The 26,523-nt window shown below is 42.9% G+C and overlaps 1 protein-coding gene across 1 annotated transcript in view; it reads left to right on the top strand.

Moving 5' to 3' along the window:
* Nucleotides 1–26,523, top strand: part of Cers3 (ceramide synthase 3) — a 77,151-nt gene that overhangs the window by 32,882 nt on the left and 17,746 nt on the right. Inside the window, 7 exon segments of the mRNA XM_028776737.1 lie at nt 4,205–4,323; nt 6,493–6,550; nt 7,762–7,812; nt 9,216–9,308; nt 10,426–10,554; nt 14,310–14,416; nt 19,166–19,319. Of these exon segments, the coding sequence (XP_028632570.1) occupies nt 4,205–4,323; nt 6,493–6,550; nt 7,762–7,812; nt 9,216–9,308; nt 10,426–10,554; nt 14,310–14,416; nt 19,166–19,319 (711 nt within the window).

The raw sequence follows: 26,523 nt of genomic DNA, 5'->3' as shown, positions 1-26,523 counted from the left end.
TTTTTTTTTAAAAAAAAAAACCAAGACTATGTGCTACCAATATTTTAGGTGAAAGGTTTTGAGCTGTTTAAACTGCATTTGTTGAATTGGGCTATGCTTCTCAGCTGAGGTATCATTGCTCTGGTGGGGTCCTTGCACAGGAAGGCATGCTGAGGTCTGACACAACATAAGCCTTAGAGTGTAGTGTGGCTCGTGGCTGAAGTGCTCTCTGTGGCTCTTTCTGCTCTTAGCTTCTCATGTGACTGACTTTATCAAACAAGGACAGTCAGACAACCCGAAGCCACCTGTTTTTTGTTTCTGGGAACTTTATGTGACTATGATCAACCCCCCTCCCCAAATAAATACTTTGGTTTCCACTGGTGATGTGCAGAAAAAAAATGGGACTCCTATGAGGAGTTCTTCTAATCCTGTGTCTGTTTGGGAATAACTAACATCCATAATACCTTATATGGAATGTGTGGCTCCTATCAGATCTACTTGCTGAAACCAAGAGCTCTAAGTCATTGGAAAGGGTGTGTGTGTGTGTGTGTGTGTGTGTGTGTGTGTGTGTGCGCGTGCAGGTACACATGTGCTATGGTGTGCATGTGAAGAGCAGAGGACAACTTTTGGGAGTCAGTTCATTCCTTCCCACCCTGCAGAGGTTGAATTCAGGCCATCAGACTCAACTGGTAAGTACATTTACCCACCAAGTCATCCCAACACCTCTGAAGACTAAGATCTTTGAAATAACGGAGAAAGCTTGCCTCCTATGGGAGGAAGAAAATGACCATGTGACATTCAGAACAAAACTTGGAAAGAACTAGATTAGGTGATGTTCATGACTGAGCTGAGGAAACAAAGCCCAGCAAGGGGAAGCCAGCTGCCACACAGTTAACGCACAACTGGGCCAGGAGCAGGAGCTCATCCCATACTGGCCCGGGTTCATCCCATACTGGCCCATGTTCCTACAGGGCTCCTTCAACTCCACCTCAAGGACTTCATTCATCCACACCATGGGAAAACTTATTTTAAAAGCAAACACCCACACAGTTGGAGTTGTGCTGGTTTCAACTCCACAAACAGTGAGGTCCAACTTGACATAGGTGTAAGTTGGACATGTCTATCAAGTGAGAGAAAAGGTCTCATATTTCATTCCGCAGAATTGGCGAGCTTTATCTACCAAACCCAGGAGGCGATGGGACAGACTCCTGATTCCAAGTGCTCCTGGCTCATCAAAGGATTTGCATTTGGGTAGCAGATCCAGATAACAAGAAAAGCACTTATTCCGAAAGGTTCTAGAATGTGGGAAGATAGACTATAACTCAGGAAGGCAAAGTCATGGCTTGAGTAGTGATTCATATACAGGAACTAATCTCATGAGACCTTCGAGGGCATTCATTGATCAGCACTATGCTAAAACATTTTCTCCATTTATAGCTTAAGTTTAAAGCAAGTTACTGAGTAGACTAACAATGTCTTGCTTTAAATCAAGACCTGAGTATAACCACTATAATCATATGCTAATCCTAGAAAGTGTGTAGAATAGTTATACCTGTCAGTGACAACTACATTCATTCAAACAACTGGGCTCCTAAACCCAAGGCTGTTTCTCCAGCTGTAGTTTGCACTAATAAAGCAGCAACATTTCAAAATGGCCAGGGGTGCCTAGCCATGATATGACATTGTCATCTGTCAATATGTAGGGCCACGTGCATAGCTTTCTTGATTCATATGCAGCCCTGTGCCCAACAGAATAGGTTGGGTTATGTGCACTGTACACAGTATCAACCCTGGGCTCCTTGATTCACCCTTCTTATAGCGTCCTTGACCCACAAAAGTAAATGCCAATGACTAATATTTGAGGTCAATACCATCAATTCGTGTCTGTCGAATTCAGAGTTCTATGGACTATTTTAAAAGATGCTTTTTCAATGTAGACTATCACAGAGAGTAGCATTTACTTCTCAATTGTCCTTGTTTCCATTCCCATAACAACTTGAAGTCTTCTCTGCATGCTTTAGGTGTCCAGCAAGTGCTTGCTTTGTGTGCTAAGAGAATGGGCCTTGATGTTTTTGTGTGCAAGGCTCCTCAAAAAGATACACGGTTATGATGTCATATGATGTCATTGTTCAGAGGGGCTTTCAGCTAGATGCCTCTGTGCAACATGGGGATGTGGACATGATTTCTACCTCTGGTCTCCATCCTCAGTGTCAACTTTACAAGAGTGAGGTCTTAAAATGCAAGCAGGCTGTAACCCACCAAGTGCATTCTAGACAAGATCCTCTGTGGAGTGACCCAACCTCGTGTGTTCTCTGTAGTTGTGTCTTCCTGTGGGGCTGCTTTCTGATCCTTAAGCCTTCCCTACCCACTCCACTGTCACCTTTAAATAACCACACAGGGGGGCCCTCCCCAGATCTTCCCTAGCACATTTCAGGGCTCAGCTACAGTGTGACTTCCAAGAGCCGCATGCATGCGACAAGGTCAGTCTTTCCATAGCTCACCAAGCTGCTTCCTCATGATTCCTTGCTGCATTTTAGGACAGTCACATAAGACTGACAGATGTAGATCTTCTGGAAGAAGTAGACACTAGTGAGCAGACACCTGGTCTGTCTTCTCAAGGAAACAAAACAATGACGGTTCCAGAATCCCTGACCATGTTGAGTGGGCTGCTTTGTGGAGAAACGGTGATTTTTGACATGTTCTGTTCTATTGTCTCTTTCCTTCTCCTTAGGTTAGCGAAGGGCCAGCCACTCAGTAAAGGTACAGAACCATGATCACTCTTCTGCCTGTGCTTAGCGAGTGGCTTCTGGTGATTGTGCTGTAGCCCTGGTTCCTGGACAACTCTGATCCATACTAGATGATATAGCAGAAACTATCTGGCTGGTCACAACCTGCTGGGTGACCAACAGCCAACTCTGTTAAATTTAGTCCCAGGACTGTATTTTTTCCTCTCTGGAAATGTTAGGGTTCGGGCTCAGTGGGTGCCCCTTGGGAATGGGGTCCACTGTGCCACAGCTGAAGCTTGTGTCTTGAGCAGAAGCTGAGAGTTAGCTTTAGGCAATTTTGGTTTTTTTTTTGTTTAGTTTTTATAACAATTAAGAAGGCATTTTCATATTATATTAGAAAATGAAATACCAAGAGATCAATGCCATTTCTAAAAAGCTGGTGAAGAACGAGGTCCTCGTGACAGTGGAGCGTTAGTGACCACACCTGTGGCAATCCCACTGCGAAATGGGCCTGGTCCTCTTGTCCTTTAGCGTTTCTTTTCTGGCTCTAAGTGGACTTTGGATTTTTGTAATCTTTGGGTGGTCATCCATCATCTGTGTTGTTTTCTATTTTAAATCATAGCCTGCAAAGCTTCTGCTTCCCTGAGGAGAAATCACCATCATTATTATACTTCATAATCATCATTTTAATGGTTGGAAATAGTTTGGATAGTTTTGAAATAGACTGTGTACCGGGATGATTGTGAATGTGGCTAACCAGCCCCTGCTGGGTTTTCCTTGGATTATCATCTGTGACTACCACAAAGACTGCATGAAGTAACAGAAAGCCTCCTAGCCCATGTCTTGTCAGCCTGTGACTGCTTCCACATCTTGCACAAGCCCTAGCAACTCTCAGGCAAACTTATGTCTCTGTAGGAAGTGCTGGGGAACGGTGTTTGATTGACACTCTAAACTCTACTACTGTATCCGGTACCTAGCAGGCCCTAAATAGATCTTTGTGAGTTCACACACACACACATAATGGAAACCTGCGGGCTGCCAATCTGTAGATAGTCCTTCTCAGGACTGTATGTAGATAGTTCCTTCTCAATAATCCGCAAGCTAAGATTCTCACATTCTCTGTTTTCTGTTTGTTTGACTTTGGCTTGGGATCTCTGTGTGTGAATGTGATTTCACTAACAATAGAAAATGAACTCCCTGGCTCCCGGTCTTCTGACTGTTCATGTCACCATCCCCTGACTGTGTGACATTTGACCCTGTTCTTTACCTTCGTTTTTACAGATATGCAGAGTGTGCATGTGCTTGTGCTTGTGTGTGTGCAGGCCATGGTGTGCTCGTGATGACATTCCTCCTTCCCCTATGTCCTGTCTTTACCTGCTGAGATGCCATGCTGACTGCTGGCCCTCTGCTGGCTGCTGTTTGCTCATTCATTTCTTCTTCCTCTTCCTCTTCCTCTTCCTCTTCCTCTTCCTCTTCTTCTTCTTCTTCTTCTTTTTCAGACTGATGTTTATGGACTGGCAAAGAAGTGTAACTTGACAGAGCGCCAGGTTGAAAGGTGGCTCAGGATTCGTCAGAAGCAAAACAAGCCTTGCAGGTTGCAGAAATTCCAGGAATCTTGGTAAGAAGGATGGGAAACTTAGGTAACTCTGTGTGGCCATGCAGAGTACACCCTGACACTGGAGGGGAAGAAGGGTCCAAATGCATTCTCCATTTTCCATAGGGTCTTTCCTGTTTGGCCTTCTTCCCCTACCCCAACAAAGCAAGTCTGGTTTATTTGAATGGTTTCATTAAATACATCTGCAAAAGTAACAAACTAGAACACAAAGCACAATCTTACAGCAGCTCAACAACAGAAACAGAGTTAGTGCAGAGTTAGTACAGTTAGCAGCTACTGAGAGACCCCAAGGTTTACATTCAGTTGTAAACAATGTACATTGTTAAACAATGGGAGGAAAACATTTATAATTCAAAAAGGTTTTTTAATGAGGAAAAAGATATTATTCTTAATGGTCCTTGCTTCCTTCTCGTCTTCTAGAAGACACAGCTCTAAGGTGGACCAGTGCCTATGCAGGCATTCTGTACTTAGCCTGAACCCAGACAAACCATAAGCATGACTTATCTCTGTATCTCCTTTCTAGGGCTGAGGTTAGGAAGTCTCGAGACTTTGTCACGTTTCTGCTGTCTTTATGGTTATGGGGGCAGAGGATGTGAGCGTGCATCCTAGGGCACATTCCTCAGAATGTCATCTTTGTCCTCTTCTTTACTGTAAGGAGCCACCGTGTGCAGTTTTGCAAGCTCTGCCTGCATGTGCATGGGGACACTAGGGCTTAGGCAACATAATAGTGGCCATACGTTTGAAGACAAGGGACTCCTCTCCAGAAGCTGTCATCTGCAAATAATTCTTATGCTAGAGTGGGGCCTCAGGAGCCCCTCCCCCACCCAAGCTGGAATGTGGACCAGCTTGATTTTGCACCGGCCTTATGCTGGGCTGTGGGTTAATGAGTAACTGTGGCTGTGCCATAGAAGGAAGACAGTGTTTCCGACACTCCCCATTGTCCTCTGGCCATTCCCATGTTTCAGCCCCCTCTCACACCATGGTCACTGAGCCTTGTGGCAGGGGTGGATATAGATGCCCCATTTCGGCCTGAGAACACCCAGTAATCACTTACTGACAGTATTAACTGCCGGCTGCTCCACAAAGAGTTTTCCTTCCAATCTTGAGAGCAGCACTAAACTATAGCTTTAACCATAAATATTTGGAAGGCATTTCATAGCATGTTCATAGAACAAACCAACAGAAGTAAATTTCTCCCCAGGGCATATGCTCCTCCCACATAGGCTTTTGACTAGCTTTACAGGACTGGGAGTGCATTCTCCTCCTATGAATCAGGGGCAGGCAATTGAGGCCTGATTAGTGAGACAGTTCTTTCAATTTTCTCTTCTCTCTCTCTCTCTCTCTCTCTCTCTCTCTCTCTCTCTCTCCCTCCCTCCCTCCCTCCCTCCCTCCCTCCCTCCATTTCTTTCTTTTGAGAACTATCCAGTCCATTTGGCCTGTGGCCCATTACCTGACTGGGTGTTTTGTTTATTTTTATAGTTCTTTAAGTCTTCTGCATAGTCGCCCTATATTGGGTGTGCACTTGGCACTAAGCTGTCTCTCCCCTATGCTAACGGCAGGTTTTTGCTGTGCAGAAATGGTTTCATTCCACAGTACCCCCTATTGATTCTCGTTTTCACTCATGGCTTGAGCTAGAAAGTCCACTCAAGAAAGCCCTCGCCTATGTTTATGTCTTGAGTATTTTTACATACATTTTTTTCTCTCAAAGTCTTCTTGGATCTCACCTTAGTATCTTTGACACTTTTGAGTTGATTTCTATACAGAGTGAGAAATATAAATCATATTAAGCCCCAAATGTGGATATCCTGTTTCCCCGGTACCATTTATTTTGGGGCTATATTTTTCCAATGTATTTTTTAACATCTTTGTTGGCTGTATCTGTGACACTATTATGTTCCCTCCATCTGTATGTCTGCGTCTTGGGCAGGTGCCATAGTGCGCTTGCTTTTGTGGCTCTGGAGTAGGATCTGAGATCAGGTATTATGATGTGTCTGGCATTCCTCTTTCCACTGTATGGGTGCTTGTGTTCCTGTGTGGAGTTTAGGCTAAGATGAGCTTACACTTGTTGGACTCTAGGATACCTCTTCTTTAAAGCCTGTTGTACCAAATTCCCTTTCCCTCATATGTCAGTCACTGTTCCAGAGGACTGACGCTTCTCCTTTCTTTTGGCAGCTGGCGATTTACATTTTACTTCATGATAACTGTGGCTGGAGCTGTATTTCTTTATGACGTAAGTTGTCACTTTTCACATCTTTGGAATTGATCTTGAATTTTAAATATTTTTGCCTATAAATTCTATCAATGCAAAGCCCTCACCTCAAAAGAATAAGAGACAGTTTATTCTGGAGCCAAATAGACTGACCATGACCCAGGAGCACAGATAGAGGTCACCTCAGATTCCAGGTTCCCATGTGGTGATGCTTTCCTGAAGTTTTATAGTAATGGAACAAAGTAGTTCATAAATGGAAATACTTTTCAAATACTTTGGTGGAAATGCCAGACAAGCAGGTCACAGCAAGGCAGGGGATTTTAAGCTACAAGCCTAGGTGCCGTAAGACAACATTTTTGACCTTTGGTTGGCAGAAGCTAGCGGTCTGCTTGTCTATTCCAAAGGATTTACCTAATGACTATGAAGACGGCAGGTCACAAGCACTCCCCAAGATAAATGGAAATTAGGCTCAGACCCACAACATTCTAACCTTTCCACAGTCTTTGAAGTTCTACTCAGTTAGTCAGCTGTACAGATCATTCCCTGTTCTCCCTGGAACGTCTTTCAGAGTTCTTTCAGGACATAATACTTCATAAGTTAACCAGGTTAAGAACTCTTGTCTAGAATGAGCAGGGTCCAAAATAAGCCCCCTGATGTTTTATTGCTGTAATTGTCTCAAGGTATTTTTACCGTTTCGTTTATTTATTTATGTGCCTCCCCCCTCTCTCTGTCTGTCTGTCTCTTGACACAGACTGCCAATATGTATCTGAGGCCGGGCTGGAACTCACTATATAGTCCATGCTATCCTCAAACTTGTAACCTTCCCCTCTCAGCAGCCCAAGTGCTGAGATTATAGGCATTTGCTACTAGCCCAGTACAATGAACAGATATAATAACTGATCTAGAAAATATTTTATTAGCATATTTATTTATTCAAGACAGTTCCTTCAATAAGACAGTCCTAGTATTGACACCAGATCCATTGTAAGTAGTGAATTTCACGGTGTCATATGGAAATGTGAGTCAGTGCCCACAGAGGTGGAAATGCATTCAACAGAAGTGGGATCTGCACAGGAGAGCCAGTACAATAGGAAAGACGCAAGTGAGTCACTACAACAGTGAACACACGTGGGTCAGTATGACAGTCAATACCACAACAAGCTGTGCTTCCTGCTGAAACCAGCTTTCCACTGACAGAGTTGTATCTTCTCTCGGCTTCCTCTGTTTTTCAGAAACCATGGGCGTATGACCTCTGGGAGGTTTGGCGTGACTATCCCAGACAGGTAAGTCCTCCCTAAAAGAGCCTCTCCCCCTAACTTAACACCAAGTTCAGATGCCTTCCCAGATCTCAATGAGTTTTCTGTTTTGTTTTGTTTCTTTGATGGTTTGTTTGTTTTGTTTTTATGACCCACTCTTAAACTCAGTGCATACCTAGGTTGGCCCTGAACCTGCAACCCTTCTGCCTTCATTTCCAACCAAAGCAGCAGGCTAAAATAGATATTTTTGCCATATTAGCCTCAGCATAAACAACAACAACAACAAAATCAGAAAGCTGCTGGAATAACGGCTCAGTGGTCCAGAGCACTGACTGCTCTTCCAGGAAGACAGGAGTTTGATTCTTATTACCCACATGCTGGCACAGGATCTCCAATTCCAGGGATCCAGTATCCTCTTCCGCCCTCTCCAGTAACCAGGCACACACCAGGCTCACATGTGGTCCATACATATGTGCAGACAAAACATCCATACAGATAAAAGAAATAGTAAAAATGAAATAAAACAACAGGACAAAAGAACAAGAAAGCATTAAAAGAAAAGTCCTACTCACTACACAGATTGTAATATAATACTGTTAATGCTAGCCCGTTTACTCTTCTCAAGAGCATCCGTTATCTCTTGGTGCATAACAAACTATCCTCAAGCCTACTGCCATAAAATGCTGGCCATCGATCTGTCATGATGTGGGTGTGTGGTGTCAACTGAGATCATTCATGCGTCCCACGTCAGTTGGTGGCCTTTCCTGTTTATCAGCTGGCACTTAATAGGCTTTTCCCATTAATTAATTAATTAATTAATTAATTTTAAAGTTATTTATTTATGTATGTACTTATTTTGTGGCTTCTTTGGCATGATAGCTCAGCTTTACTTAAACAGTGCTCATGAAATCTATGCTTCAGTTACATTTGTCCTTTTGGCCAAATACCAAGATTAAATCCATTGCTGGAGGAGACCAAGTAAGGCCGTAGACATTAAAGGGTATATTTAGGTAACAGTCCATTACAGTAAATCCCACGTCTCCATTTGCCTCTGTGTCTCAAGCAATTCCCTACTATAACAGCACTAAGAAATATTCTAGCAGTTGAAATTTAATTATTTTTATTCAGAAGACAATTTTAGAGCCTTTACATAATTGCATATCTAACATAACTTACATTAAGCTAAAATTAGGCATTCACATCAATGCGTTTTTTAAATATCTGACTCAAAACATTTCTCTTGGTTTAGAATACTTACTCCTCTGCTCTTTCAAAAAGTAAACACCTTGACAGTTCATCTGTGATTCCTTTGGGGGAATTTAAGACATTGCAGTTCTTTGCAATTATATGGAGCGTAAATGAGAGTCAGTGTATTAAACTTCTTGCTTGTGAGGTTGCACTAGAGTTATGAATGTTCTCCTTTTCCTCAGCCTTTGCTGCTATCTCAGTACTGGTACTACATTTTGGAGATGAGTTTTTATTGGTCATTGGTGTTTAGCCTGGGCTCCGATATCAAGCGGAAGGTATGTTCCGTATTTACAAAATTTCTTTTATCCATTTCTTCAATTTTTTCATTCCTTTACCCCTAATTCTACCTGTAAATTGTACTTTGTGCGTACTTAACTCTAGTTCATTGGCTACTTTTGCTTGTGATAATGCATAGACAAATTCAGACGATATCATCATGTTTTGATGGCTTGATAAATGCCTGTAGAAAAACAGAGAAATGTTATGTTTAAGGCTGTTTTCCTGGTCTGCCAATACCCTCCTTTCTGTTTCCTGTGGCGTTGGAGGAAAAGCTTGTTAGTGTAACGACTTTAACACAGTGCCGCAACTTTTATTGATGGCAGACTACTTTATACAACCCTTTCTGGTGTAGTCAAGGGCTTTGGCAAGGCTACCACCTTCCACCCCATAACTCCATAGTCATCCTTCTGAGAACCCTTGTTTACACTTCCGTGGCTTTGTTTTATTTACAGGAAAACTGAGTTGCAGGTATTAGTAGCGTGCCCCCGAGGTGACAGTGTGATACATTTCAGGGCTGTCTGGTTTACTGCCTCCCTGGGTCAGTTGTCATGTTAGACCCTGAGTGCAGCCACAAGACTTTCCTCAGCAAATTAAATCAAATGAGAAGCAGTGTTGGTGCCTTAGGTGTAGAATTCTACTGGAGAGAAATGTCTGTTTAATAAATAAAGTTAAGATCAGCTAAATATTAGATTAAATGGTGCTGGCTGGATTAAATGTTCTTTGAGTCGAAGGTTGGTGCAGCCTTCACTCCACTGCAGTCCACAGGTATCTTCCAAGAAAATTCACAGAATCTGAGAATACGGTGTATGGAGTTATGGAAAGAATATTAGAAGTTACAGTTAGACAGTGTTAGGTGCTGTCTCTGAGTTAAATTACTTCATCAATAAGGATGACACTTGCCCTGGCTCCCTCACAAGGATGCTATTAAGAAAAACACACATACACGTATGTATATAGACATATATATTTAAGTGTATATATTATAATATATATTAAATTCTAAATGTCCAAACATACAGATGTAAGTTACTGGTACCATTAACGTTCTCTCTTCCAGTCACTGGGAAATAACTGCTTTTGCTTACTGGCTTCCATTTCTCTCTCATTATGTAGGATTTCCTTGCTAATGTCATCCACCACCTGGCTGCTATTAGTCTGATGAGCTTCTCCTGGTGTGCTAATTACATTCGCAGTGGGACCCTCGTGATGTTTGTTCATGATATATCTGACATTTGGCTAGAGGTAAATGTTTACCATTTAAAAGATAATAACAGTGCCATGTCCTGGTTTTCTCTAAGTGCTCGCAGAGAGAATTATCTGTGAGTGATTTGGCAGGGCCCTTGTCCGGAAAACACCCGACGTCTAAGAAGGTGCAGTCTCCCAGACCCTTTGAGATGAAGCCTCTCGGTGTGTGTTTTTCCAGTCTCTACAGTGTGCAAGTGAGACTGGATTGTGTGACTATGTTCACGGGAGCTGCGTGCTGTGCTGATGTCCATTCAGGAAGTGATAGGAGATAGTGGGATAAAAAACAAATTCAAGTTTTTTAGAGTCAAAGCTTGGAACTGGATCCTCAAGGTTGGACAGCACTCTCAGCTACTTACACCAGAGGCTGGCTGTGAATGCTCACTCCGCCTTTCCTCCAACCCCATCTCCTGCTGTAGGGAATGCCTACTGGTGTTTGTCAAAGGGCATTCATTTTCTAAGGGAGAAAAAAAAGGCTTAGAGTGTGTCCTGAAGCAGAGAACACTGAGACAAAAGCCTTCCTATTTCTACTCCAGGGCTGGCCTTGGCCTTTGTGTTAGTATCAGTTCCTGCTGGCATGGGCTTGTGATTGAATGCTCCTTTCTCTGTGCAGTCTCCTGCTATAGTTACAACAGCATTTCCCAGGACCAGCTGACTCACTTCAGTGTACTGATTCATAACAAACCCAGAAAAAACAATGCTGGACTACTTCATACTTGAGTTTGCTCCTCGGAGTGCCAATAATTCAATATAGGTTGATATGGAAGAAATTAAATTTAATAGAATTTCATTCTTCCAGATTCAGATTTGAGCTTTTGATAATGCACTAGACAACAAATGTACTTTTCTGGGCTTCATGTGATTCTTCTATACCGCCCCCCCGTTTTTATATCTTTTTTACAAATTTGAAAACCAGGGGTTAGAGAGATGGCTTAGCAGTTAAGAACACTGGATGATCTTCCAGAGGTCCTGAGTTCAATTACCAGCTACCACATAGTGGTTGACAACCTCTGTAATGGGATCTAATACACTCTTCTGGCATGCACCATATACGAACACAGAACACTTCTACATAAATAAAAATTAAAACAACAACAATAAAAACAAAATATGAAAGCCATTCTTAAGGCCTGGCTAGATTTAGCCCATGGGCTGGAAGGTAATTTGCCCAACCCTACTTAATGAGTAACCAGAAGTCACTGGAAGTCACATCAAAGCAACTTGCCTCTATGTAAACTATTCTCAGCATAGAGTGGGTTAGGTTATCATCCATGCTTCAGGGTGGCAGGCTCAGCAGAGCAGGGCTGTGCCAGGGTTGTGTCCTATTGCATTCTGAACATGGCCACCTCTGCTACAAGCACCCCTTTCTCTGGTCCCATCTCAGTGACCTTGGCTGAAAAGCAAGGCTACATTGGGCCTGAGTGAAGAATTTCATACCCATGTCTTGCTTCTGAACCCTCATTTGCTCAGCTTTGGTGTATGAAGCATTAAAATTCTTCCATTGTATTTTTAAGAGAAAGGGAGATGTTAAAGTTCAGGGTCTGAATACTTGGTTTTCTCAGCTTCCCTGCTACCTTGTCACAGACATAACTCCCTAAGAGACTTGGGCAAATTACTTAGTGTTTTGTTTTCTAGCCCCAGCTGTAACATGAGAAGTCATGTCAATCCCTTATGGTATATTATAATGTTAGCTCATTACTGTTTGAACATTTTCCAAGTTTTTGGGTAAAAAACCAGGGGGAAATGGCATGTCAGACTTCAGGGTTCCTTCATGGTTAAAATATAAGCACAGCCTCATGTTGTTACTAAATCATGAGTCATTCTTGATGCACAGTCGTGATCTAACTCAAGGCTCATACCCAAGGCTAGTGCCTTCCATCAACAGCTGGGGGTAGAGACAGCACTGTGTGGTGGTGGGAGGCAGGGCCTCCTTTTTTGGTGTTCTCCCAAGGACCGTATGACCCATGGTTTCTTTGAATAGTAGTCAAGTATTCACTTTCTCAATCAAGTTCTAATTGAACCCAGACCTGGCGATGCCTTTGCTCATGTAGACTTGCCCTGAGTTGGAGGCGCTAATCTTTGTAAGACAGGTGCTGCGTCCCTTAGCTCTTCCTTTGCAACAACAAAACCTCCCTCAACACCTACAGCTCTTTCTCGTACACACCTTATTTATTGCCTTTTCTTGGCCTCTTTCTGATCTTCTCTGATACTCTCCATGTCCCAGTTTGGATCCAGTACCCAACATTTTTATGTACCCTGATAGATACTTAGTGTTTATTAGGGCCTACCATTTGGTATTTTATCATTACCCAGCCAACAGTGGCATTCTGACCTCATGAGTGGGCTCACAGAGTTTCTAATACTTGGGCATATATCCAGCTTCCCATCTTGGCACAGCTTCTGACCTTGAAGGTAGCTATGCACTTCATTCTAGTCATTCTAAGACTCTGGTCTTTGCCTCTTATCCAGCCCCGTTTACTGGGTACACTGGCTTTCTATATTAGCTGTTGAAGCTGTTCCCATTGTACCTTCTGCTGCCCCCACAGGATGTCATCATCCTTGGTAAGTTTTGGAAAGCATGGCGAGTGCAATTCAGACACTTCTGGAGGGTATACATGCTGCCTTTCTTGTTCGAGAAAGATCTTGAGCCTCCAAGATGTAATTTCTGAACTTTTTCAAGTCTAAGCCATGCAACCTTAGATTCATGACTTCTCTGTTGGTATGACCAAAATCCCATGACTAAAGCAATTGAAGACGGAGTTTATTTTGGTGTACAGTTGTGGTTAGATATCTACAGTAGTGGAGAAGACACTCAGCAGGAGTAGGAAGCTGAGATTCCATATCTCAAGTGTGCACAGGAAATAGAGAGAATGAGCAGTAAGTGGACCAAGATACTATACCTCAAATCCAATACGCAGTGCTGTCCTTCCTCCAGTAAGGCTGGATCTTCTAAAATCTCTATAACCTCCTCAAGTAATGCCACAAACGGATAACCAAGCATTCAAACACATGAGCCTATGGGGGACTTCTCCCATTCAAACTACCGCATTCCTAGAGGAGTGGTCTGTATTCCAGGCCCTCCTACCTATGCCTCACCTTCCACTTCAACTCTGGGCTTCATGGGAGAGTGCAATAGAGCAGCCTTAATGTTGTTTGACAGCAACATTCCAGGCACGTCCACATTTCACTCTTGTTCCAGGCTCTGTCCAGTCCAGCTCCCCTTTTGAAGAAAGGGAGATATGAAATAGATGTTCATAAAAAAATGCATATTAGGATTCATCATGCTCACTTCTAGTGTTTTAGACAGGGACTTTGCTATCATTATTTAACATATCTTTTAAGATATTGTTGTATTATTGCAATTTTCAAACATGTATTGAGTCACAAAGCTTTGCTCTACCTTTGAGGGTTACTGTTATGGCCAATCTCATCTCACCTATGTTCGATGGCTCAGACCTTCCCCAGGTAGCTCTCAAGCAAGACCTCATCCAGTTGTTTTTAAAATTTATGCCATGGGGGCTGGAGAGATGGCTCAACAGTTAAGAGCACCAACTGCTCTTCCAGAGGTCCTGAGTTCAATTCCCAGCAACCACATGGTGGCTCACAACTATCTGTAATGGAATCTGATACCCTCTTCTGGTGTGTCTGAAGACAGCCACAATGTATTCACATACATAAAATAAATAATAATAAATTTTTAAAAATTTATGCCATGAACATTTTAACTGAATGTAGCTCCTCTCTTCACTTTTCAGTCTGCTAAGATGTTTTCCTATGCTGGATGGAAGCAAACCTGTAACACCCTGTTCTTCATCTTCGCCGTCGTATTTTTCATTAGCCGATTCATTATTTTTCCATTCTGGTGAGTAGACAAGGCCCCATATCCTGCCTTGTGACAGTCACACCACCATCCCTTCACAGCTTTGCTAAAAACAAAACGCTGTAGCTTTATGTGAAAGGTGGTGACGTGGGGAGTGGACAGCCACACATGTGCACACGTGTCTGAGTGGACAATCCATCACACAAGTGCACGCATGTCTGAGTTCATGCCCGGAGACTGTCAGGAAGACCAGTGTCATGATGGGGCTTCTTATTCTTTGACCAAAACAGAAGCAGCATAGAGTGATAGTGGGCCATCCTTTTGTGAGGTCCTGAAAAATGGTAGACCCTGGCCAGTACCACAGTGGCCCCTCCCCTCTACACCCTGTCCTGGAGGAGAATGTTCAGAAGGCACATCCATCCACTCCAAAGCTGCTTCTTCCGGTGGAGCAGAGCCTAGCCAGTTCTGCAGCTGGAGGTGGGGCTGCTCTCCCTGAGTGGTTATTCTGTCTCCTGTTTAGGAGAGGAGGGCACGGGAAGCAGTTGGAGCCAAAATGGGAGTGAGGGTGATAGTTCTGAGAGCCTACTATGTACTGAGACCTTCCTGAAGCACCAAGATCAGTGCCTGTAACTCCCAGATGAGGTAGGCAGGGAGTTCTCATTTCACAGATGAACTGGTGCCCAGAGGTGTGAAGGAAGGCCTTGAAATCTGTGACCTCTGACCTACATCTCCTACACCACTCCAGAGCCCAGCCTTTGGCCCCACCTCTCTTCCTAGGCTGAACTCCCCCAGAGTCATTTGCATTTTAATGGCTGCTTCTACCTTTCCAGAAGCTCAGCAATTTTGCCAGCTTGGCTGTGGGTCTCCCCTGAACTTTCTGTTCACAGGGGGGTGCGGTGAGTTCTACCCCATGATTAAGGAACCAGGACAAATGGTATCTTGCCAGATCCAGCTATGAAGAGTTGTGCTGAATGTCTCGCTACTATTCTAAAATCAGCTTTCCCGGTTGCTCTTAAAAGGAAAGCCACACCCCTGTGAAAAGCTCCGTGAATATCTCCACCCACCTCTGGGGCCTCCTTTTATGCCACCCTTCCCTGCCACGTCTCTCCTAAACAAATTTTAAACTACAGAGCTCTGAACATGAAGGAAAGTGCCACTGAGGCTCCTTCAACCTCCTGAATTTCCCATCGTGCCTCCCTGGGGGATTCTGTATGTGCAGTCAAAGATTCCTCCTCCACCACAATCCTGTCTTCTGCCTTCACTTTCCACAAGCAGAAGCAAGGACGCCAGTCTCTCTTTAATGAGAATCTTCTATTTCCCACATCCCACTCTTTCTTTCTGTGAATTAAAGTGAGTGATTTGTATGTTTGATAGTTCACATTATCTGGTAAACTGTGAAAACAATGTTTGTTTAGTACTTTTCTCAGTTTTGGGCACTGACAGATTTTTGGTAGGGAACTGGGTAAAGAGCCAGTGCTTGAGAAGAACACAGATGACCACAGGATGTGGCTCTGGCTTTGGGAATCTGCAGGCTGGTGAGGCACCCTTGGGACAACTGCCACTGCAGAGCAGGCTAGAATCAGCCCAGATGCTAAGCCCATGGACCCAGGCTATAAATTACCCAGGGTAATCGGAATAGCACCGGCACCTTTATTCTGGGGAGGTGAACAAGTGTGAAACATACAAATGGGCTGGTCATTACTCTGTGTAGATTCTTGCCTAGCATGCACCGGACCCTGGGTTCAGTCCTAGCTACTAGAGATTCAAAGAAAAGAGAGAGAGAGAAAGAGGGGGGGGGGGGGGGGGGGGGGGGCGGGGGGCCCGGCGGGGGGGGGGGAGGGAGAGAGAGAGAGAGAGAGATAGCAGCAACATGTATGTTACCCACAATCAGTAAGTAACCTCATACCTACGGGGGAGGGCGTGTCCCTGTAATGACATTCATCACTTTATACAAGGAGTATAGGCTAATACATTTCTTAACAGATGTATCAGATATCATATACAAACAACCCACAAAAGAACAAATGAAAATAGTGGTATATAAACATAGTGGCTTCATATAAAGTAAAATGTTAATATAAACAGGCAGTCAGTGCTCTTTTCCACGGAGACCGACAGAACACAGCACTGCTCAGGATCTGAGGAAGTGATGACCCATCACACAGGGCACAAGAATGTAATGTAAGTCGTGTGTCTTGCAGGAAAGCAGCTGAGCATATACTGTCCCATGCAGTGGGTATAGTGCCTGACTTGGGTCCAGGAGTTTAGCTCCTCTAAAGGGAGAACTGGACAATCTTAATATGTTTCTCAAGTAATTCCCACCATGTCCTTTACAATCCAATGAAAATTTGGGAAAGAATTTAACTGTCTTATCAGGGAAAAGTTAAGTCGCAGTGTGTTCGTGGAATGGTTCTTGTGCAGCTGTTACAATGGCAAACTATGGCTTAGACTCAACTCTAGCTCACACTCTGGTTTGTTAATAAAGCTTTATTGGCATTCACCCAGACACTCATTAATTCATACGCAAGGTGTCATGTAGCTGTTCTTTTCTTACAATGACAGGGCTAAGCAGCTGCAACAGAGACCAGATGACCAGTGGCCTGAAGTATTTATTATCTTTTTATTTTTATCATTTCTTTTTTTTTTTTGAGATCATTTCCCTCTTCCCTTTCCTCCAAACTCTCCCATGATTTCTTTCAAATTCATGCTTTTTTAAATTAATTATTGTTTCACACACACATTGTATATATGTATCATTATTAGATACATACATAGATCTCAATACATAAATGCAACCTGCTCAGTCAGTATAATGTTGTATGTACTTATGTACTTAGCATTGGATACTGTGTCACTGTGCCCTTCCCTGGGGAAGACTGTGCTGTCAGCTGTGAGCATTTTTTTAGTTACCTATAGTTCTTTGCGTAGGGTTGAGGTCTCATTGTCTTTCTCTGTCCATGAGAGCATGTCTGTTGTTGTTCATATCATGTTTAAGGAGTTGTGCTGGTGAAACTTTATGGATGTGACTTCGGACATTCCTAGAAGACTCAGTGTCACAGCAAACCCCCTGACCCTCTGGCTAATGCAATCTCCCCAACCTCTTCTCAGTAACCCCTGACGCATAAGGGAGTTGAAGTATAAATGCGTCCACTGGGACCGGGTTCCATGACTCTGCAGTTTGATTGCTTGTATATTTCTATAATGGTCCCCATCTGTTGCAGAGAGCAGTTTGCTGGATAAAGGTTAAGAGCTATCCTTATGTCTGGGCATAAGGTCAAATTTTAGACTGTAGTTAGGGATTATACTGGTTTAGTGAGGTGAGGGTCAAGGAATCTTCAGGATCTGTGATGTCACTAGCCCTGTGTAGAAGAGAAGTTTGCTTGGTTCTATTATATAGCTACATTCATTGAGATAAAAAGGTGTCTGTGATACAGAATAGGAAAAATCAGGGTCCCAAATATGTAGTGTTATCCTTGACATATGAAGTCATGTGGGTGAAAGATGATATCCTAAAATATCATCAGGTTTTTAGGCATTTTTAAAAATGTATTTTGAATTTCTAAAAAGATAATAAAGTTTTATTTTTGAGTTAAAAAGTAAACTTAAGTGATGTCTGCATGAAAATGGCTGAGTTACATGATGAGTTTTTCAACTGGCAGAACCTGAGCTTGAGACATCAGTGTAGGGTGGGTTGTACCTGCTAAGGGTGGAGAGAGGATGGCCCTAGAGGGATAGATACAGGGCGTCCCTAGGCAGTGGTCACTCTGAATCCTAATGCTCTTTGAACTCTATGCCTAACCCCAGCAAATTTGACTGTCTTTTCATTTAAAAGTTAAATTAAATAAGGTATTGAGAAAAAAAGGAAGACGAGACACTAAAACTATAGTGTCAACTAAGAGACTAGACTGTGGACAACTTTTTTCCTTTTTCTTGTTTTCTCAGTTTAAATGAACAAATTATTTTTTATAAGTAAATAGATGCTTATAAGCCAACCTTTCTAGGCACTCTAAAATCACAGTCATATGAGGTTTGCTGAAAGAACATTAATCTTTTTATCCTGGAGTAAGAGCTGAAGGTGCCATGTATCTTGATATATAGGAGGCAGCTAAAATTGTGCTCAGGGGTCTGTGCATACAATGGACAGGAGGGCAGTTCACTTTAGGAAATGGAAGCAATCATGAAGTGTGTGTTTCGGGAGGGATGCTGAGGACTGAATCCTGGCCTTGTGTATGCTAAGTACCTGCTGTCAGGGAACTACATCCTGGTCCTCTCAAGCCATGGTTGGCATCAAGTAAATGAAACCATGTCATAAGGTGCCACGTGTAAGCAGGTGTTGTCTCACTTTCTTCCGTGGCTTCTCTCTTCCTGGAAACTAAAGGGGGACCATGGAAGCTTTTCTGTTTGCAAAGAAGGAGCCTAGGAGCAGGGGCTTTCAAGCAAACAGTGGCATGGAGCACTTTTTATTTTCATTTTTTCTCAGGAGACAGGCTATAGTTTTTGATTGTCTGTGAAGTATGATATAAATGATAATATCACCTTTTCTTTCCTATAGAGAATTTCCTGGACATCTTTTAATATTAAGTACTGGTGTACTTTGGGGAAGGAAAAATGTGTTTTCTCGTTGTGATTCAACAATGCTTTGACCAAAGTGTTTTCCCACCTGTTGCCCACAGGATTCTGTACTGCACCCTGATCCTGCCTTTGCACTATCTCCAGCCCTTCTTCTCCTACATCTTCCTCAACCTTTCAACAATGCTTTGACCAAAGTGTTTTCCCACCTGTTGCCCACAGGATTCTGTACTGCACCCTGATCCTGCCTTTGCACTATCTCCAGCCCTTCTTCTCCTACATCTTCCTCAACCTCCAGCTCATGATCCTTCAAGGCCTTCACGTTTACTGGGGCTACTTAATCCTGAAGATGCTCAACAGATGCATATTCACACAGGTAAGGTTCCCCAAGCCGGAGGTGTTTCTACGTTGTAGTCTCAATTGTCGAATAAAAGCAAGGTCCAGACAGCAGAGTATGGCGTTCACTTACATTTTCTTACAAGCACATTGTTTGCTGTGACAGGAACAGAAGCTAGGCCCTCATGCTTGTTACGTTCTACAGCTGGGCTACCTCACTGACACATTCAAAATGAAAGCCAGAAAGTATAAGACTGAATAGTTTTAACCAGTACCATTTATTTTTATTGGTTTGATTGGTTTTGTTTGAGATGCTGAGGATCAACCCCAGGGCCTTTCACATCCTAGGATGGTGTTCCACCCGTGAACTGTCGTCTGATCTTTCTGTTAAAGACATTTTCTATAATATAGGTTTCTCATGAGTGGTTCTTTGCTTTAGGGGCTCAAGGAATAGCTCAGTGGTAGAGTGGTTTTCAGGCATCTGGAGCACTGAAGAGGAAGAAAGAACTTTTTTAGAGAGCGTGACAGTTGGTAAATTTTTTTAATCCCAAAACATGGCTACTAGTTTGAGAATCCCTTGAGTTGGAATTTATTTGAGTTTTGAGATATATGTGTATGTATGTTATATATGTTTGTATGCATGTATATATATGTGTGTATAGCTGCACATGCATGTGTGGAAGCCAGAGGCCAATGCCAGGTTTCTTCCCAATCATTCTCCATCTTTCTTTTTTTTTTTTTTTTTTTTTTTTGAGACAGAGTCTCTCACTGACCCTGAGCTCACTGGCTTGGCTATTCTGCTTGGCCAACAAGCTCCGGGCTCTGCCTTTCTGATGTTGAGATTACAGATATGTTCCACTGCTGTGTGGAGCTTTCTCATGAGTGCTAGGGATCTGATCTCAAGTTCTCATGCAAGGATTTTACTGCTGAGCCATCTCCTCAGCCCCAGATAAGCTTTTAGATGATGAGTGAATGACATTTCAGAGCTATTTTATTTCTTTGGTGAACTTCCAGTTTGTATGTAACACTTTTTCCATGAGCTTGCTTCTGCTTTTAGAATATTGTCCATCATTTGGCTGTAGTTTGTTTCTGGGGGAAAAAAAAAACAACCTTTGCTAAATACAGCCACGCATTGTTTAACTACAGATCACGTTCATAGATGCTTTTAAGTCATTATGTGACCTCACACAGACCTATTTGGTACTGACTACTCCATACTTAGGCTATATGGTATAAGGTATATGCTCCTAGGGTCAAGGTGAACATAACATCATGAGGATAATTGAAACACAACATAAAATGATGAGGGACTCTAAACATGTATAAAAGAGTGGGCTAGAGCAGCACAGCGATGCCTTTACAATATGTTCCGATGCAAATATGAAAAGGGTTTCACTGTATGATGATTTTGAGAGTTATGTAGTAAATACATAAGTAATACTCATTAATCACCAAGTTCTATACATTATGCATTATTGTCTCTGCTGTACACATGTCATGTGTCCAGCAGTACAGCAGGTTTGCTTACACCATCATCTTCCACATCTGCAAGTAACATATTATGCTTCAGTGTCAAGACAGCTGATGCTCCTCTGGACGATGGGCATTTGTTACCATCGGTCATTGTGCCCTTACAGGTTTAGCAGTACACGTGATTTCAAGACCAAAAGATGGTTATGTAATAATACACTACTATAATACAAATTCTTAATACCCTTTAGAAACTTGACAGTTTATGTTTGTTCATTTTGTATTTGCTCTGGACTTTTAATTTCAGAAGTAGTAAGGGCAGGACTTGAGAAACGCACAAGATGCAATCACTGACTTAAGGAAGTGATTAATTCACTAGCTACGATTAAAGTGTATGAAATATGCTAAACAGCTGGCCTGGGCCTTGTTTTGGAGGCAGAAGTCACTGGCTCTGAAGACCAGCATGGAGTCTTCTGCTGATGGGATTTGACTTGGAAGCAAATAAAGGAAGTCAAATTAGTCTTGTGTGCCTAAATGAACTTCATTAAGCATCTTCCAGGGTGACAGAGCTGGTCCACTCTGGGGCACCACTACCTGTGTATAACAGCCTTGTTCCACCAGTGAGGACTTGTGTGTAACAAGTAGCTGCTTCATCAAATCTGATTTATTCATTTTCTACTGTAGTAAGTTTGTCTGAAAGGCCCCTGAAGAGGAAACAAATGAAACGGGCATTGCTGTCACTGGCCTCTGAGTTCCTAGCCGTCTCTGAGCCTCTAGACCTAGAGATCTGAGCTTAGGGATTAATCTTCATCTTATCTGGATTAGTATTGGTTTAAACCAAACCCTGAGATATTTTTGTTTTCCTTAAATTTCTGACATAGGTTTTGTTTGACGCTTTTTTTTTTTTTTGAGACAGGGTCTTACTAGGTAGTCTTGGATGGCCTAAAACTTACTATGTAGACCACACTGACTTATAGAGATTCTCCTGCCTTTGCCTCCTGAGCACTGGGATTAAAGGTGTGAACCTGGCTGCCATTTTTTTTTTTTTGAAAACTGATTTTTCCCTTAAAGTTGAGAGTACCAAGAAATTAATTTCCACTGAATGTTCTAGATCAACATTCTAGCTCATGGGAATTCTAAATATTTTCCTATGAAAACATTACCTCTGCATGAAAAAGTTGAAGAAACAGAGATGCGGTTCCAAGCTGGACAGTTAAAAAACTGATGCTTGCAGTAGTTAGCATAAAGACACAGACTTCAGATAAACCTGTGGACACATCTGGTCAGGCCTCCCTGAACCTCCTGACCTTGTATAGAAACTGTTCTCATATTCACTGGTGAGTGACATAATTCTAGGTCTGGTAGGAAGCCATTGGCCATACTTGGAGGCCAGTAGACAACCTTGTTGGTTTCACTGTGACTTTCACATTTCTGATGTCTAACAGATCATGCCAGGCCCGATTAGAAATGCAGCAGTTCAGCAGACACTGAGCAAGAATCCCTGATTCCTCATGCAGTCCTTGGGAAAGCTGTTTCCAATTGCAATCTGACAGGATCATGGCCCCGCAGCCCTAATTCTTGCCATGCGCATGACTTCAGCTGGCTTGCACATGCGATCTCTTTTCTGCTGCAGTGGCAAAACTGGCTGTGAATCCAGCAAACTCCTCCAAAGCCGTTAAGCCTCCCTTTAAAGAATAGCATTTGAAGGCAGAGTTGCATTGCAAAGGGAGAGAAGGGAGCTGAAAGTCTTAGAGGACCAAGGAAACCTACTGCCAACTCTGCTTCAAAAGCTTTTAGCATTTCACGCAACTTAAGTTGTTATGAAGCTGACTAATTCTTGGATACTTTAAAAATGGAATTACAGAAGTTTATAGACCTCCAAAAATGTCTTTTAAGTCTTAGAATGGAGATTAAGAATTTTTCTCTCCAATTCCTTTACATGCAGCAGGCTCTCAAAAATGTGAGAATATGTACAGCTTGGTAATTTTTGGGAAACAAACCACACTTTTTTAGGTGCTGTTGTGTGACAAAACTTTTCCTGGGGAGATGCAACACGCATGTCTACTCACCCCAGACAGACAAAGTATGGATACCACTAAAGTCCAGCGTGATGAACCAATCAGTCTTATAAGAATATGGGTAGAGGCTTACTTACAGGAGCAGAAATGGTTCACAGAAAGCTTTGTCATCAAATCCCACCCTAGCTGGGTGGCAGCTTTTGTTCTTTAATAGCTGGAAGTAAGACTGCCATTACAGGACTGGGGGCAGAAGATCAGTCTGTAAAGTGGTCGATTTGCAAACAGGAGGTCCTGAATTTAATCCTGGAACCCGTGAGAAGTCAGGCATGATGACACATCTTATGATCTCAGTATTTGAGAGGCAGAGACAGAAGAGTCCCTTTGGTTTGCTGACCAGCTAGTTCATCCTAATTGGTGAGCTTTAGGCCAATGAGGACCTAAAGGAAGTGGATGGCACTCCTAAGGATGATGCCCAAGGTTGCTACCTACCTCCACACATAACCACATGCACTTACACACCTCCACACATGTGCACTCATACACACATGGATATGCGCACACACATGAATAAAAAAAAGAATATAGCTACAATTTAAAGTTACATACATAGGTCATGCTTAGCAGACATCCTGTTGCTTGGAAATAGACTTGACACTGAAACTTAATTCTTATAAAATGGTCAGTTTTCTGACGACCTACCAACCCACAGACATCATATGAGGAAACATGACAAACTGACATATTCATCTTGACATTCTCCATGCAAACACGAGAAGGGCTTTGAGAGGAAATTGGAGGCAACATAGCACACTTTTATTTAACATGAATTGAAGAAGATTTGATTATCCTTAAGCTCTCATTTCTTCTCTCTGAATGTGACTGTGAGCCCTGGCCAACTTCAGCATGTCTCTGTGACATCTTGTACTGGTGAATAGCCAAGACATTCGGGAGAAGCTAGAGAACACAGCCACCATAGCCTGGTTGGAGACTGGCCTATGACAACCTTGGCAACCTGGTCTAGCCTCCTGAAACTAGTAATCAGTGTCTGATACGTTCACAGAGTGACACTTTGCAGGCCCTGCACTGAGTTGATGAAGAATGGAACAGGTTAGGAACCATGAGGAAACTGATTGTTCCAGCCTAGCCAGAATTTACACAGAGATTTCATGACAAAGCCAATGCTGGAACTGAGGCGTAAAACTTCACCCTTTGTTTTTTACTTCATTTGAATCAAGTGTAGACAGTTAATAACCAGAAAAGTAAGTGAAAATACTTGTACACCCCTGTCCACACATGCACGGATATACAACACCCTCTAAACACAAAACAGTAAGAATAGAATATAATTCAGCACACATCTTTTAATTTACTTTTGAACTTATTAAAAGCCTATGAAATGCTTTCTTCATACTTTTATTCCAAGTCTCCTCTGTTTAAAGGAATCCAGTAGCTAAGAACACAGGTTCTGGAGAATCTGTCTCCAGCTCTTCCATTTCCTGGGTGAGTGATTGTGAGCCTGTTACCCATATCCACTGCCTCAGTTTCCTCATTTGTACACTGGAGCTGGTGACACTAGTAGCTGTTGACCCCATGTGGGACACACCGAGGCACAGGGTGCCCTTGCTGCCATTGCCACTGGCACAGCTGCTTCAGTGACGTCCTTCCTACTGACTCCCTGATGGCTACAAGGCCAGCTGCCTGGCAGTCGACTCCCAGTCGGACCACACATTTGGCTCCTACAAACTGTGCAGCAGCTGATGTTGGATGTCAGGACCCTTGGCTTCCGACCAAGCCTCTAGTGACATTGTCCTAAGCTGTCTTCTGCCAGGTAACTGTCATGACTCACATTCCATGGTCCCTGCTGACGTGTCCTTGCAATGTCACCATGTTGCAGAACAAATATAAAATTCATAACATCCAAGAGGCCTGCCTCCAACTTGCCAAGGTTTTAATAGGTACTAACAGATATTAAAATGCCCTTTATTGAACAAAATTTCATAAAAATACCACAAAGACTAATGACTGAAAGAAAATAGCCAGAAACGACAAATACAACAGCAGTATACAGATGAGGAGGGCTTACCTACGCTCCATTTATATGTCCACGTTCCTGAATATATGTGCAGGTCAGCTGTTTCAACTGTCTATTCAAGAAACCACAGTGAATTCATAAATAGCTGGGGGTACTGGGGCTGCTTTCCCCTCACTCTTACATGATTGGTGTGCTCTCTCTTCTGCAGCTCTCAAGCCTGGATCTTGTTCCTTTCCCAGCATGGCAATTCTAAATTCTTCTTCCTTGGTCCCCTTGCCTGTGAATCCTCCAGTCTCACCTCTGTCTCTCTGTCCAGCCCTTGGCCACTTGCAACTTTATTTTCCAAACAGAACCAACTGGGGGCAGGGACTCTCAGTGTCTTACATATGGATTCTCGTGCAATCTGGGGGACCCAGGTAACATACTGCAAGTGTTAAATGGAATCCACATCAATGTAGAGTCCACATGCAGGTGCCACAGCATGTCTCTGTTGCTGACACCACATGTCCCTGCAGCTCTTAATTCCAGGCAACCAACCTTGGGTGGAGAAGAGATTATATTCACATTTTTTAAAGAAAACCAGAGGCCTTGGGGACAGGGGTACCAGAATAGCCCTTTGCCTCTTCAGTCCATTCTGCTTCCTGGGAAGGCATTACAGGAAGCAGCCGGATGCCAGAGCTGGCTGAGGATGGATGGGCTCTCCAAGGAGCCTTCAGCTTCTGGGTGTCCATGTAGAATCTACAAGCCCTCTATCCGCCAAATTGACTGCAGATTAACAAATCACGTGGATGGCTTGCTGTGCTTGCTTTATTTGTATTAGCTTCTTTTTCATACTCCTGACTATTGTGATTTATGACGCTGGTTTCAAAATGCCCAGTGTTGTCAGTTCATTTTTTAAAAAAGAAACATTACATCAATTTATTTCATGTGTAGATTTACACACCTGTGAAGTTTAGAGGACAAATTTCAGGAGTCTGTTCTGTCTACCATATGGTCCCTGGGATTGAATTTAGGTCCTCAGGTTTGGCAGCAGGTGCCTTATTCTGTGGAGCCATCTAACCAGTCAGTCCAATGTTATCCATTCTTCAGAGACATTGGACCAGTGAAACCATCTTCCCAATAAGACGGCAACTAGGCGGTTTCCAGAGCGAAAAGATATCAAAGAAAACATATCTCTGGGTTGTACTGTTCACATCCAGACTTTCACTCCTGTCTCCCAAATGAAGGCCCCTAGATCATAGATCATATCTTGCTTTAGCTGGAAAGGACAAAGATGGGTAGTATCCAGGTACAAACACTCAGAGAATCCTGAGTGATATTGCTTGTACCCATGATTTAAAAATCATTTGACAAAAATGCAATGAGTTTCCATATAACTCTGAAAGGAGCAGATTGTTACCATTTTCTTAGCATTGAAATACACACGGTGGGGGAGACAGAGACAGTCAGAGACACAGAGATATAGAGACACAGAGAGAGAGACACCTAAAGAAAGATTCAGGGACAGAGACAGAGAGAGACAGACACACACACAGAGACAGACACACAGAGACAGAGACAGATATACAGAGAGGAAGACACCTAAAGAAAGATTCAAGGACAGAGACATAGAGACAGAGATAGAAAAACAGACACATAGACACAGACACAGACACACACACACACACACACACACACAGAGAGAGAGAGAGAGAGAGAGAGAGAGAGAGAGAGAGAGAGAGAGA

The sequence above is a fragment of the Grammomys surdaster genome, unplaced genomic scaffold (assembly GCF_004785775.1).
Source record: "Grammomys surdaster isolate TR1022 unplaced genomic scaffold, NIH_TR_1.0 271, whole genome shotgun sequence".
NCBI classification, from domain to species: domain Eukaryota; kingdom Metazoa; phylum Chordata; class Mammalia; order Rodentia; family Muridae; genus Grammomys; species Grammomys surdaster.
The sequence above is the reverse complement of the archived record's forward strand: the minus strand, read 5'-3'. Positions and strand labels throughout refer to the sequence as shown.